The 14,165-nt window shown below is 53.6% G+C and overlaps 1 protein-coding gene across 4 annotated transcripts in view; it reads left to right on the plus strand.

The window, feature by feature from the left end:
* Nucleotides 1-14,165, plus strand: part of RARA (retinoic acid receptor alpha) — a 48,539-nt gene that overhangs the window by 18,370 nt on the left and 16,004 nt on the right. For 3 of the 4 annotated variants that reach the window (XM_032163543.2, XM_032163544.2, XM_058445644.1), the window contains exon 2: nt 3,128-3,667. In XM_032163543.2, the coding sequence (XP_032019434.1) occupies nt 3,490-3,667 (178 nt within the window). In that variant the 5' untranslated portion in view covers nt 3,128-3,489. Of the gene's footprint in view, nt 1-3,127; nt 3,668-13,909; nt 14,136-14,165 lie in introns of those variants that run through there. The other variant, XM_032163548.2, reaches the window with a different exon arrangement.

Raw genomic sequence — 14,165 nt, forward strand, 5'->3', positions numbered from 1 at the left:
GCGTGAGTTTGTATGTGTATTTGTGTGTGGGGGTCCAACTGTAGGAACTGATGAGGTTCCGCCAGCCCCTTCTTCCCTTGCATGGCTCCCCCAGCTCCAGTTCCCGTTGTGTGGGGCCCCACAGGAGTTGGGAGGGGGCCAGGGCAGCAGCTGGTCCAGTGGGTGGGGCCCCTGTTCCTCTGACATCAGCCCTCTCAGCCTAGGAGGGAATTGGGCAGGGGCCTGGGGTAGGAAGGGGGCTCTTTATTCAGGAGTGAGGAGAGAGGCCCTATGATTGTCATAATGAGTAACAGTGAAAATCGTGGTCATTAGCAAGGTCCAGGCTTTACTCCTGGGGCAGCCTCCCCTCCCTAGCCCAGTACCTGTCCCCTCCTGCCCTCTCTCCCTCAGTTCCACACAGGCTGGCTGGCTCAGCTGGGCCAGAATTCCTGGCCTCTTCCACAGTGGCCTTGGCAGGAACTCCCCCTTCCCAGGCCTGGTCTTCAACCAAATGCTGGCCATGCGCTTGTCCCCTGGACTCCAGGTTTGAGGCTAGAGTCTGGAGTTCAGAGCGTGGAGCCTAGTGTAGCCTGAGCTTGGGGTGGAGTGGCAAGGTATAGGGGGTGTTGGAAAGGGACAGTCGTTATTTTGAGTCTCTGTGGCCCTGTTTCTTTTCTTTCTTTCCTCTTCTTTTTAAAACAGCTTTATTGAGATATAATTCACATACCATAAAATTTACCCATTAAAGTGTACAATTCAGTGGTGTTAGTATATTCAGAGTTGTGCAACTACCACCACAATCAATTTTAGAACATTTTCATCACCCCAAGAAGAGCCCCCATACCCAGCAACAGTCACTTCCCATCTTCCTCAAATCCACACCCCAGCTCCTGGTAACCACAAGTCTGCTTTCTGTCTCTATAAATGTGCCTATCCTGGATATTTCATATAAATGGAATCCTACAATATATGGTCTTTGTAACTGGTATAATTTTTCAAGGAATATCCATATCGTAGTATCAGTACTTCATTCTTTTTTTTGGCAGAATAACATTCCATTGTAGGGACATACAACATTTTATTTATTCGTCAGTTGATGGACTTTTGGGTTGGTTCCACTTTTTGACTATTAGGAATAACGCTGCTGTGAATGTTCATGTGTAAGTCTTTCTGTGGACTTACGTTGTCATATCTCTTCAGTAGATACCTAGGAGTAGAATTGCTGGGTCATATACTACCGCTGTGTTTAACCTTTTGAGGAACTGCCAAACTGTTTTCCAAAACAGCTATTCTATTTTACATTCCCGTCAGCAATATATGAGGATTACAATTTTGCCACATCCTCGCCAGTACTTGTTATTATCTGTCTTTCTTATTAGAGCTAGCCTAGTGGGTATGAAGTGGTATCTCATTGTGCTTTTTTTTTTTTTTTTTTTTGAGATGGAGTCTCACTCTGTTGCCCAGGCTGAAGTGCAGTGGTGCAATCTCTGCTCACTGCCTCCCAGGTTCAAGCAATTCTCGTGCATCAGCCTCCTGAGTAGCTGGGATTACAGGCATGTGCACCACGCCTGGATAACTTTTGTATTTGTGGTTTTTTTTTTTTTTTTTTTTTTTTGAGATGGAGTCTTGCTCTGTTACCCATGCTGCAGTGCAATGGTGTGGTCTCAGCTCACTGCAACCTCTGCTTCCCTGGTTCAAGCAATTCTCCTGCCTCAGCCTCCCAAGTAGCTGGGATTACAGGCACCCGCCACCATGCCCAGCTACTTTTTTAGTAGATTTTTGTATTTTTTAGTAGAGATGGGGTTTCACCATGTTGGTCAGGCTGGTCTCAAACTCCTGACCTCAGGTGAGCCACCCACCTCAGCCTCCCAAAGTGCTGGGATTATAGGTGTGAGCCACCGCACCCGGCTGACTTTCGTATTTTTAGTAGAGACAGGATTTTGCCATGTTGGCCAGGCTGGTCTTGAACTCCTGACTTAGGTGATCTACCTGCCTCAGCCTCCCAAAGTGGTGGGATTACAGGTGTGAGCCACCGCCCCCAGCCTCATTGTGCTTTTGATTGGCCATATTTCTTTTTGTCTGTCTCTTTTCTTTTGTCTTTCATATATGTATTTTTCATATATAAATACATGCATATGTATTTATGTATAACCTATACCCAAAATGGATTTGAAACATCCTCTTGTCCTCGTATGGATATGTTCTTCGTGTTCTCTCTCTTTGCTCTTGTTGCTGCCTATCTGTCTCACTGTGTTGTGGAATCTCTGGGTTCATCTCTGTCTCTGTCTCTACCCCATGGTATTATCTGTGCATATCCTCTGGTGCCACCTGTTCAAACAGGGTGTGGATCTGTATTCACACTGGTGAAGGGGGCATCTGGCCTTTCACCTTCTGCCCACCTCCCACCCCAATTCATGTGTTTTGCTTCTGCAGACAGAAGTATGTGGGTGAACCCTGAGATCAATCTCTCCTTCATTGCCTGGGGGTAGGAGGCTTCCTGGGCAGTCCTTGCCCTCCTACACATCGCCTACCCCTGGACTAGCCGTGCTGTTAAGCATTGCAGGTGATACCTAGGAGTCCTTGGTTCCCATTTTCCTATTAGTGTGTATGTAAATAGGCCTCCTCCCAGGGCCTGTGGGACAAACCCGTTTGGGGTTCTGGGGCTTGGATCTGGGGGGGAAGTGGTGTAAGAGGGGCCCCCTGGCTCAGGAGTCATTTTTCTGAGAAGTGCCAATGCTTTAGGGAAGCGGCTTTTCCTCCCCCTCCCTCTTCCCCCCCAGCACACGTTCTCTGCATCTTGACCTCAGGTAACCCTCACTGGGGGAAGGAGGGCCAGCTGCCCGCCTCTGCTGCAGTGATCCCTTGAGGTGGCACTGTGGACCCTTTCCCCTCAGGATTGTGGGTGAGAGGCCTTCCAAGGCTCTGGGCTCTGACCCTGTCTCCCCAGCCTGGCTGTGCTATCCTGCCACCCCCAGCAGCGTCTGGGCCCTGCTTCCAGGTCGTCTCTGCCAGCCAGGCATGGTGCCAGCTGTCTGCTCAGCTGGGTGCCACGGGAAAATCTCCGGCAGCCCAGGTTGGGGAGCTCTACGGGGAATGCCCGTGTGCCTGTTCTTCAGTGCCCACTCACCTGTCTTTCTTTTTTCTGCAGCATCACAGGACATGGCCCCCTCAGCCACCTAGCTGGGGCTCATCTAGGAGTGGCATCCTTTTTGGTGCCCTGAAGGCCAGCTCTGGACCTTCCCAGGAAAAGTGCCAGCTCACAGAACTGCTTGACCAAAGGACCGGCTCTTGAGACATCCCCCAACCCACCTGGCCCCCAGCTAGGGTGGGGGCTCCAGGAGACTGAGATTAGCCTGCCCTCTTTGGACAGCAGCTCCAGGACAGGGTGGGTGGGCTGACCACCCAAACCCCATCTGGGCCCAGGCCCCATGCCCCGAGGAGGGGTGGTCTGAAGCCCACCAGAGTCCCCTGCCAGACTGTCTGCCTCCCTTCTGACTGTGGCCGCTTGGCATGGCCAGCAACAGCAGCTCCTGCCCGACACCTGGGGGCGGGCACCTCAATGGGTACCCGGTGCCTCCCTACGCCTTCTTCTTCCCCCCTATGCTGGGTGGACTCTCCCCGCCAGGCGCTCTGACCACTCTCCAGCACCAGCTTCCAGTTAGTGGATATAGCACACCATCCCCAGCCAGTAAGTCTGGGTGTGGGGGGTAGGGTGGGAGGGGACTGTGGACGGTGGGAGGGGACTGTGGAGGGCGGCAGGCCTCAGAGCTTGGGCTCTGGGCACATCTGTTCTGCTGTGAGCGGAAGGCACGGTGAGCGGCAAGGTCTTCTCCAGTTGGGGTGACCATCATTTGAGGTCTTAAAAATGAAAGCCCTATGGCATATATGCTGATCATGGTGGTTGTGTTTGAAGTTGGGGGTGGCAGAGGGGGAGATGAAACCAAGCTGTTCTGGCCTGCAGTGGCCCTCGCACCCCTCTTCTGTGCTCTGCTGTTGGGGCCTTATAAATAGCTCCAAGGACTGGACACACAGGCTGGAGGTGGGTAAACAAACCTCTTGACATTTGATGGAAATGGCAGCTCTACCTAGAGTGAGAGCAGCACACCACCTACGCCCCACCCCCACTCAGTGCCTCTGAGGGAAAGGGCTTGAAGGAGCAGACTGAGGAAGGCTGGCTGGAACCCCACCTCTCCCCCTGCCAGCTCCACCCCTGGCCATGCTAGGATGTGCTTCCCTTTATGGGGAGGATGAGAGGGAGGGGCCCACGGTCTAGCTGGGTGGATAGGGTGAGTGTCCCAGGAGGGGACACTTGGCCTGGACTCTGGCCTCGGACGCATGCATGGTCTTGGCAGGGCCTGTGTTTTCTCTGCCTCCACCCTCTGCCATGGAGGTCACTCGTTGGCTGGGCAGGGGTCTCAGTACCCTTCGCCGGCTGGCCGAGCCAGGTAGTGGGAGGTGGCGGCAGCTCTGGCCAGCTGGCAGAGTCCAGGGCTGGGGCCTGCCAGGCCGCTTACAGTAACTCTGGCCCCCAGGGCCCAGCTGGGCGCCAGGCCAGGGCTGGGGGGAGGAGGGAGCCCGGGCCTGGCCTGGGACGGGATGGGGTGGAAGCAGCAGAATGGGCCATGGGCTGCTGGCTGGCCGGCCGGTCAGCTGCTGACCTGGGAAACGTGTCCCCACCTCTCCTGACCAGTAGGGACTGCACACCCTGCCCTGGGCACCCACTACCCCTCTCATGGCTGCTGGCAAGCTGCCTGGCACCACTGCCCTATGTGCCTGGCTGGGCTGGGTCAGTGCCCCCTTCTCAGTGTGGGGGCAGCGCTCTCTCCCCGGAGCCAGGGAGTCTCTTTGTCCCTGGGGCAGGCCCTGGCTGGGCGCCTCACTGCCCGCACTGGCTGGGTGCCCACCACCACCACTGCTTCCTGGATCGCCTCCTCTGGCTTAGCTGTGGCCTCCTCCCTCCCAGGCTCCACCAGCCACCAGGAGCAGGGACTCTATGTCTGTGTTTCTTTATGTTCCCCACCCTTTATGCCCTGGGGCCAGGGGGCAGGCAGGTGCCGCCTCAGTTTCTCCTGCCACCCCTTATCAAACCTTCGTCTTCTGTTTCTGCTGTCTCTTCTGTCCACCTCATATAGGAGTGTGGGATGGATGGAGTCTGGGGACTCTGATTCTGGTGTGGTCCTATAGTCTGTGTTAGTGATGGGGAGAGGCCAGCCTCTGGGGTTTGGGGCTACTAGGGAATGTGTTGGTGTATCTTTGTAGAATATTCACTGCATTTAAAGAGACTGTGATTTATATTCTGGACTTGGATCACTGGAACTAGAAGAGTGTTTGCTTCCTAACAGGGTAGGGTTTTATTTTTATTTATTTATTTATTTTTTTGAGACAGAGTCTTGCTCTGTCGCCGAGGCTGGAGTACAGTGGTGCGATCTCGGCTCACTGCAACTTCCGCCTTCCGGGATCAAGCAACTCTCCCACTTCGGCCTCCCAAGTAGCTGGGACTACAGGTGTACGCCACCACGCCCGGCTACTTTTGGTATTTTTAGTAGAGATGGGGTTTCTCCATATTGGCCAGGGTGGTCTTGAACTCCTGACCTCATGATCCACCCGCCTCGGCCTCCCAAAGTGCTAGGATTATAGGCATGAGCCAACGCGCCTGGCTATTTTTATGTTTTAAGACAGGGTCTTCCTCTGTCGCCCAGGCTGGAGTGCAGTGGCACCATCTTGGCTTAATGCAGTCTCTGCCTCCCAGTGATTCTCATGCCTCATCCCGAGTAGCTGTGATTACAGGTGTGTGTCACCACACCTAGCTAATTTTTTTGTATTTTTAGTAGAGATGGGGTTTTGCCATGTTGGCCAGGTCAGTCTTGGACTCCTGGCCTCAAGTCATCTGCCTGCCTCAGCCTCCCAATGTGTTGGGATTACAGGCATGAGCCACTGTGCCTGGCTTGCTTTTTTTTTTTTTTTTTTTTTCTCATAGGGTCTCACTCTGTCTCTCAGGCTGGAGTGCAGTGGCATGATCATAGCTCACTGCAGGCTTGAACTCTTGGGCTCAAGGCATCCTCCTGCCTCAGCCTCTCAAGTAGCTGGGACTACAGGTGTGTGCCACCACACCAGGCTGATTTTTTGATTTTTCATAGAGACAAGGTCTCACCATGTTGCCCAGGCTGGTCTCAAACTACTGAGCTCAAGCAGTCCTCCTGTCTTGGCCTCCCAAAGTGCTGGAGATATGGGCATGTACCACTGCACCCAGCTCAGGGTAGGATTTTTGAGGGGGGAGGAGTTGGGGACCTGCGACCTGGTGCCTGTGGACAACTTGTCCTAACCCAGGTGATGGCAACAGAGTTCCCAGACACTCTGTCCATCTGGAGCCTGGGCTCATTGGAGGGTTGGAGGTGGGGGCTGGGGCCTGGCCCCATCCTTGCCCATCCTGGCCAGAGGGAGCAAATGCTTTGCCCTCCCCTCCCCTCAATGTTGCAAGCTTCTTCCTCTTTCTTAGAGGTGGGTGGGGAAGGCTTCCCATCCTGGTAACCTTCTCCCCAAATGTGGGTGGGGTGCCCACATTTCAGGCAAGTGTAGCCTTCGGCTTTCTCCACCCAGGTTAGGCAATGCCCCCTTCCTGCCCCCTCCCTCTGTGAGCCTTTTGGTTTCCCTGACCCTCCCCTCTCCCTAGTAAACAACAACTTCTCTCCCTGCCCAGACCCTTAGCTTCTGAGCTTCTCGCTGACCTTCCTCTTCTCTGGGACAAGGTGTGGCCATGGGTCTGAGGGAGCCTGGCATCTCCCTCCTGCAGAGCCAGGGCTGCCTGCTGGACAGAGCTCCTGAGCTCTGGGTAGGAAAGCATGGCAGATAAAATTATCACATGCCTGGCCTCAGAGATGGAGGCAGTTTAGCCTTCCCTGCTCGCCTGGCCTTAGGGCTGGTGCTGAGGGTGAGGCAGTTCCCAGGAGAGGTGGCAATCCATGGTCCTCCATTCCTGCAGGGGCAGTGGTATGCCCCAGTCCGCCACACCCTTTTTGTAGGAATTCTTGCTGATGAGGCTTCCTCCTCCCATTCTCCACCAAACAAAGGTGTTGGGTCCCTCCTCCCCCTCATCCCTTTCCCCAGGTGGGGAGGAGGCAGCACATTAGGTGGCCTGGGTGTGCTCTTCAGAGACCTAGTAGCCTATGGGACCAACAGAAATCCTCTCCAGGTCACTGTGGGGAGGGCTGTGTATTTGTCGTGCTACAGCCAGGGTGGGAGCCCTAGAGATGGTCCGGCGATTCTCCCCGCCCCCTAAACCGGCCCCTGGGGCTTGGTCTCTGAAGACTGGTGTTTACTGTGGAGGTTTGGGATTCTGTGTGCACTACGGGTCAGGGCTGTGTGTGTTTTGGGGGTGGGGTCACGGTTGGGTGTGTGTTGGGAAGGGGATTAATGACTTGTGTGTATTGGGTGAGAGGGTTAGAGAGCTGAGTGTGTTTTGGGGGAATTAAATCCAGAGCTGAGGAGGGACAGTCAGCTTGTCTGTGTGTTGGTGTTGGGGCTGGGAGGGGGCGTGACTTAGGGCACAGAGTGTTTAAAGAGGAGTGGTCTTTGGTTTGGGTTCTTAACCTTTCTTGGCTGGAGGGGAGAACTGATCTGCCTTTTTTGTTCACCCTGGGAATTCCATGGGCAAAGGGGTCTGACTGGGGGCTGTGGAGTAGGCATTTAGTGCTGAGTTTAAAACTTGGACACTGGGCTGGGTGTGGTGACTCACGCCTGTAATCCTAGCACTTTGAGAGGCCAAGGCGGGCGGATGACCTGAGGTCAGGAGTTTGAGACCAGCCTGGCCAACATGGTGAAACCCCATCTCTACTAAAAATACAAAAATTAGCTGGGCGAGGTGGCACGTGTCTGTAATCCCAGCTACTCAGGAGGCTGAGGCTAGAGAATCGCTTGAACCCAGGAGGCAGAGGTTGCAGTAAACTGAGATCATGCCACTGCACTCCAGCCTGGGGGATAGAGCGAGCCTCTGTCTCCAAAAAAAAGGTTTAATAAAATAAAACTTAAGACACTGGCTGCGTGCAGTGGTGCGTGCCTGTAATCCCAGCACTTTTGGAGGCCGAGGTAGGGACTTGAGCCCAGGAATTTGAGACAAGCCTGGACAACATAGTGAGACCCTGCCTCTACCAAAGAGAAGAAATTAGCCGGGTGTGGTAGTGCATGCCTGTAGTCTCAGCTACTCGGGAGGCTGAGGTGGGAGGATTGCGTGAGCCTGAGAGGTTGAGGCTGCAGTGAGCTATGATCACGCCACTGCACTCCAGCCTGGTGGGTGACAGAGCAAGACCCTGTCTCAAAAACAACAACAACTTGGACATTTATGTCACGTATGACTTGCTGATAACCTCTCTGAGCATGTTTTTTTGTTGTTGTTGTTGTTTGTTTTGAGACGGAGTCCCTCTCTGTCGCCCAGGCTGGAGTACAGTGGCGCAATCTCTCAGCTCACTGAAACCCTCCGCCTCCCAGGTTCAAGCGATTCTCTCGCCACAGCCTCCTGAGTAGCTGGGATTACAGGCACCCGCCACTACGCTGGACTAATTTTTTTGTATTTTTAGTAGAGACGGGGTTTCGCCATGTTGGCCAGGCTGGTCTCAAACTCCTGACCTCAGGTGATCCGCCTGCCTTGGCCTCCCAAAGTACTGGGATTACAGGCATCAGCCACCGTGCCTGGCCTTTTTTTTTTTTTTTTTTGAAACAGGGCCTCAAAATGTGGCCTATTTGCCTAAGCTGGTCCCGAATTCCTGAGCTCAAAGGATCTGCCTTCCTTGACCTCCCAAAGTGCTGGGACCACAGGCGTGAGCCACCGTGCCTGGCCTGCACATGTTTCTTCATCTGTAAAACTGGAATATTACCAGAACCTACCTCAGAGGGCTGTGAATTAGGCAAGATCATCGACTAATACCCCTAGCTCCGTGTCTTGCATGTGACCTGGTGCCATGGGACCCAGGCCCTTTATTTTTGTTGTTGTTGTTGTTTAATTTTTTTTTTTTTTTTGAGACGGAGTCTCACTCTGTTGCCCAGGCTGGAGTGCAGTGGCGTGATCTCGGCTCACTGCAAGCTCTGCCTCCGGTTTCATGCCATTCTCCTGCCTCAGACTCCCAAGTAGCTGCAACTACAGGAGCCTGCCACCATGCCCGGATAATTTTTTGTATTTTTAGTAGAGATGGGGTTTCACCATGTTAGCCAGGATGGTCTCGATCTCCTGACCTCCCAATCCGCCTGCCTCGGCCTCCCAAAGTGCTGGGATTACAGGCGTGAGCCACCGTGCCCGGCTTGTTGTTGTTGTTTTTTTGTTTTGTTTTTGAGATGGAGTCTCATTCTGTCACCCGGGCTGGAGTGCAGTGGCTCGATCTCGGTTCACTGCAACCTTTGCCTCCTGGGTTCAAGCGATTCTCCTGCCTCAGCCTCCCAAGTAACTGGGACTACAGGTGTGTGCCACTACGCCCAGCTAATTTTTGTATTTTTAGTAGAGGCAGGGTTTCACCATGTTGGTTGGCCAGGATGGTCTCGATCTCTTGACCTTGTGATTGCCCGCCTCGGCCTCCTAAAGTGCTGGGATTACAGGCATCAGCCACTGTGCCCGGCCGGGACCCAGACCCTTCGTAGGTGGGAGCTGGAGAGAATGGGATGCTAACATCTATAGAGCACCTACTGTGTGTCAGGGGCTTTGTCTGTGTTTTACAAATTTTAATTCCTGCAATCCTGGAAGAGGGACATTATCCCCACTTACACAGAGGACACAGTGCTGGGGGAGGTTAAAGTACTGCAGAATCATGACTGTAGGATTGTAAAGCTGGGCTGTTTTCCACCATCTAGATAGGCAACTTTGAGAGAGGATCGTGGGGCACACTCTTGGGTGTGGGAAGTGTGGGGGGTGGGGCTTAGTGCTGACTGAAACCCCCTTCCCCACTGTGGAGGCCCTTTCTCTGCCTTAGAACCTACCTTTCCCCAGTAGGGGGCGTAGGGAAGGCCCAAGCCATACCCCCTCCTCTCTGTTTTGGATCCTGAAGGCTGGAGAGAAAGAAAGATAAGGGGCCTGGGCCAGATCTCCATCCTGTCCTGGAAGCTGTGGATACAATCTGTTCACACCATCCCCACCCCCAAATCTGCCCTCTGTAGCCCACGGGAGTTTGCAGAACTCAGCAGGCACCCTCCCCCCGATCTCCAGACACTGAAGGAACAGAGTGTAAAAGCCACATTTCTTATTCTTAATTTGTTTCAATTTGTGGATAGAGGCAAAGAAGTTGCAAGCCATCAACGGAGGAGCCGGGGATGGGAGCCCCAAAAGGGTGGCTGCATATTTGCTTCGTGTGCCTAGAGACTAGGGAATGCCCAAGGGTCTGGGTGAGCCCCAGCAGAAGACAGAAAGGAGGAGGTTGTGTCCTTCCCTTCTTCCTATCCTCTGCCACTTCCTCCCTGTTGCAGTCTGTGCATCCTGCCTCCTTCCCTGCTTCCCACTCTTTCCCTGGACAATAGGAGGGACAGCCCAGGCGGAGGGAGTGCTGCCTAGCAATGCCTTTCTTGGAGTCCAAAATGTAGAGTCAGACAAAAGAACATGACATGGAGTTTTTAATGAAAATGGGGTCCCTCACCTTTTATCTGCCAGCAAGTATAATGCACAGGTTCCCTCTGGACAAGATCCCAGCATGGACGGGGGGAGGGGACTCAGGGAGGGAAGCTCGTCTTCCTTTTAGGTGGGTCAGGGCCAAGGTATTGTGTCTACCCCATGCCAAGGGATGTGTTGCTTATGGGGCTGTACCAGTGCAGGCCTGCCTGCCCTTTGAGGGAGTAGTGTCTGTGGGAAGAGGACGTGGTTTCCATCTTTAAGTCATTTTGGGGCAGTGCCTTCTTCCTCCTCCTTCTCTCTGGATTTGGGGCACAGCCAGGGATTGCGCCTCCCAGGGTTGATTGGAGGCCACTCAACCTTTGGCTGTCAGAAATAGAGGTGCTCCCCTCCCCATTTTGACTTCTGGGTTGCTGGAAACCTCAACCAGCCCACAGACCAAGGGCCTTCCATGGGCAGGAGTCTTAAAGGACAGTTCTTCCTGTGTGGCCTCGGGCAGGTCACCCAAGCTCTCTCCAACTCTTTCTTCCTCCTTAAAGTAAGACTTCTGGCTGGGCATGGTGGCTCACACCTATAATCCCAGCTACTCAGGAGGTTGAGGCAGGAGAATCACTTGAACGCAGAGGTGGAGGTTGTAGTGAGCCGAGATCGCGCCATTGCACTCCAGCCCGGGTAACAGGGCAAGACTTGGACTCAAAAAAAAAAAAAAAAAAAAGGCTGGGCATGGTGGCTCATGCCTGTAATCCAAGCACTTTGGGAGGCCGAGGTGGGAGGATTGGTTGAGCTCAGGAGTTCGAGACCAACCTTGGCAACATAGCGAAAACCCATCTCTACAGAATGTACAAAAATTAGCTGGGCGTGCTGGTGCACACCTGTAATCCCAGCTACTTGGGGGGCTGAGGCATGAGAATTGCTTGAATCTGGGAGGTGGAGGCTGCAGTGGGCTGAGGTCACACCACTGCACTCTAGCCTGGGTGACAGAACGAGACTCTGTCTCAAATAAATAAATAAAAATTTAAAAAAAGGCAAAACTTCTAATCTGTCTTTGGCTGGGCGAGTTGCTGTTAGGCCATGGTCGCCCGCTTCCTGCTGAGGCCCTTGGTGAGTTTCACATACCCAGCAAGGCTGTGATAGTGAGGGGCATGGTAGAGCTGGGCACTGTCTTGGGGGATGGCGCCACTCTGTACTGGGAGCCAGTGTCCACTTGGCACTGGGCCTCATGATTTCCTGTTTGTTGTCCCCTCCAGATGGGGTTGGGGACAGGAGGGGGCCCTGCCTGGCACAAGTGGGGGCCAGTTTGGCCCGCACCTGCTGAGGGCTTACTAAACGCAAAGCCCTGAGGAGCTGAGGGAGGGATAAGGCTGAGCAGGATGGGGCCCCAGGCCTGCAGACAGCTGCCACTGGAGGCCCCCCAGCCCCAGCTGCGGGCCAGAGCCTTCCTTGTTTCCCACTTCTCCCACTGCCCCAGGACACTGTGTTCTGCTCTGACCTGCCCCATGACCTTGCTGTTGCCCAGAACGGGCCTCTTGCCCTAGCTTCTCCTCTCCAGCTCCGGAAATCCTATCTATCCTTCAAGGAACATCTTGAATGCCGCCTCTTCCCAGAAATCTTCACAGATGTTCCCCCTTCCTTGCCACACTCTGCCTCCCTACTTAGAATGCCTGTGGGTCCTTATTTATTTTTTAACAACACTCATCTCGCTACCAAGAAGTTGCTTCTCCCCTGTTCCTGCCGTGAGCTGTAATCATTTGGGACATCTTTTCCTGACCACAAGGTCTTTGATGGCAGGGACAGAGCCTCAGGTCCCTTAGCGCCTTGCAGCTATGAGCGCAGAGCCTTGCTCCATCATTTGAAAGATCCCGAGGGCACGGAAGCACTCTGTCCTCTTCCCCATTAGTCTCATCCACTGTCAAGATTTGCATACCTGCCCCCAGACCCCAGCATTCCATCTGCAGCCCTGACTGCACTTCAGGGCCCCACATCCACCTGCCCAGCAGCCCAGTGGACTTCTCTGCTTTGCAGTCTCAGGAACTTCACTGATGCATAAGCCACACACAAGTCTCTTTGCCACCTCTTTTCCCATACCTCTTACCCCCCGCCCGCCGCCCCACGTTATTTGTACCTTTAAAATATCTATTGAATCCACCTTCCTCTGTCCATCAGCACTTCCAGTTTCCTAGGCCAAGCCACCCTTGTCTGCTGCCTGTACTGCTGCAGTAGCTTTTACCTGGTCTCTCTTGCCCTCCTATAATCCATTCTTCACACAACTGCTGGAAAGATCTTTTTACACTGTAAATCTGATCTTTCCTTTGCTTGGAACCTTTCTATGGCTTTTCCTTGCATTTAGGATAAAATCCAAAAGCCTTATTGAGGCCTATAAGCCCCCTGGTCTGGCCTGAGCCCACCTCTCCAGCCTGGTCTTGTGTACCTTTTCCTTTTGAATTTTGTGCTCCATCATTCTAGCCTTCTGCCAGTTCCTTCAATGAACTCACCAACTTCTGTAACCCCAGGGCCTTTGCACAGACTCGCCCTTTAACTGGAACTACACTCCTTTCTACTCTTTGCCTGATTGACTTATAAACTTTCTCTTATGGTGGGTCTGTTTTATTTGAGTTCTTCCCTAATTTAGTTCAACCTAAATTAGGTACCTATGTTAATTCTTCAGAGCAGAATACCATTTATCTCAGTTTGCAATTGTGTGTGTATATAGTGATTATTTGCTTAATGGCTGTTGCTCCCTAAGGTCTATAAGGGCAGGTTCCCCAGGGTGTCCACATAGAAGGTGCTCAGAAAAATACCTTGAATCGGCCTAGCTTGGTAAGAACATGGGCTTTGGCAGCAGGAAGTTCAAATACCTGCTGTACTCTTTATTATTAGTACTGTGATCTTGGACAACCCACATAGCCTTGCTAAGACCTGTTTTATTTGTAAAACATCTCTTGGAGTTGCTGTGAGGATAAAATGACAACATATATAAAGAGCCAGGCTTCTTCTAGAAGAATATCCTTGGGTAGCATGTACATTTCCATCCTTCCTTTTAGAGAGTGGGGGTAATAGGGTATCCCCTCTTTCTAGGGACCTACCCAAGCTAGGCCTTTCTTCCAGTGAAACGTGCATCCCGAGGGCTTCTAGGATGAAGTAGTCAACTAGAAGGCACCAGCTCCTCCTTTTATCTCTCCAGAGCTGGACAGTGCACCAGGGGCCAATACTGGTTCCCCAGCGGGGAGACACCTTGGGCGGGGCTTTGCTCGCCGGAAGCACGCAGAGCGTGGGGAGGAGAGCCCCCTCTGCCTGTGTTTGTGCCAACAGCACCCGCGCTGCCGCGTCGGGTTCCGGCGGCCGCAGTCACACATGATGTCACAGACAATGACACAAGCCGGTGTCTCATTCCGACACAGCGCCCGAGCTGCACAATGTCACACCCGGGTGCCAAACACTTGGCCCCGCGCGCCCCGGCCCTACGCCTCCTGCCGCCGCTCTCCGCGTCTCCGGGGGAGGTGGCCCGGTTCGGCCGGGCAGGGGGCTGGCGGGCGAGCCCCGCGGGCGGGCTGGCGAGCGGGTGATGTCACGGGCAGCGGTGGGTGGGTCACTCGGAGGTGAGGCGCCG

Source organism: Hylobates moloch, unplaced genomic scaffold (genome assembly GCF_009828535.3).
Source record: "Hylobates moloch isolate HMO894 unplaced genomic scaffold, HMol_V3 SCAFFOLD_10, whole genome shotgun sequence".
Lineage (NCBI taxonomy): Eukaryota > Metazoa > Chordata > Mammalia > Primates > Hylobatidae > Hylobates > Hylobates moloch.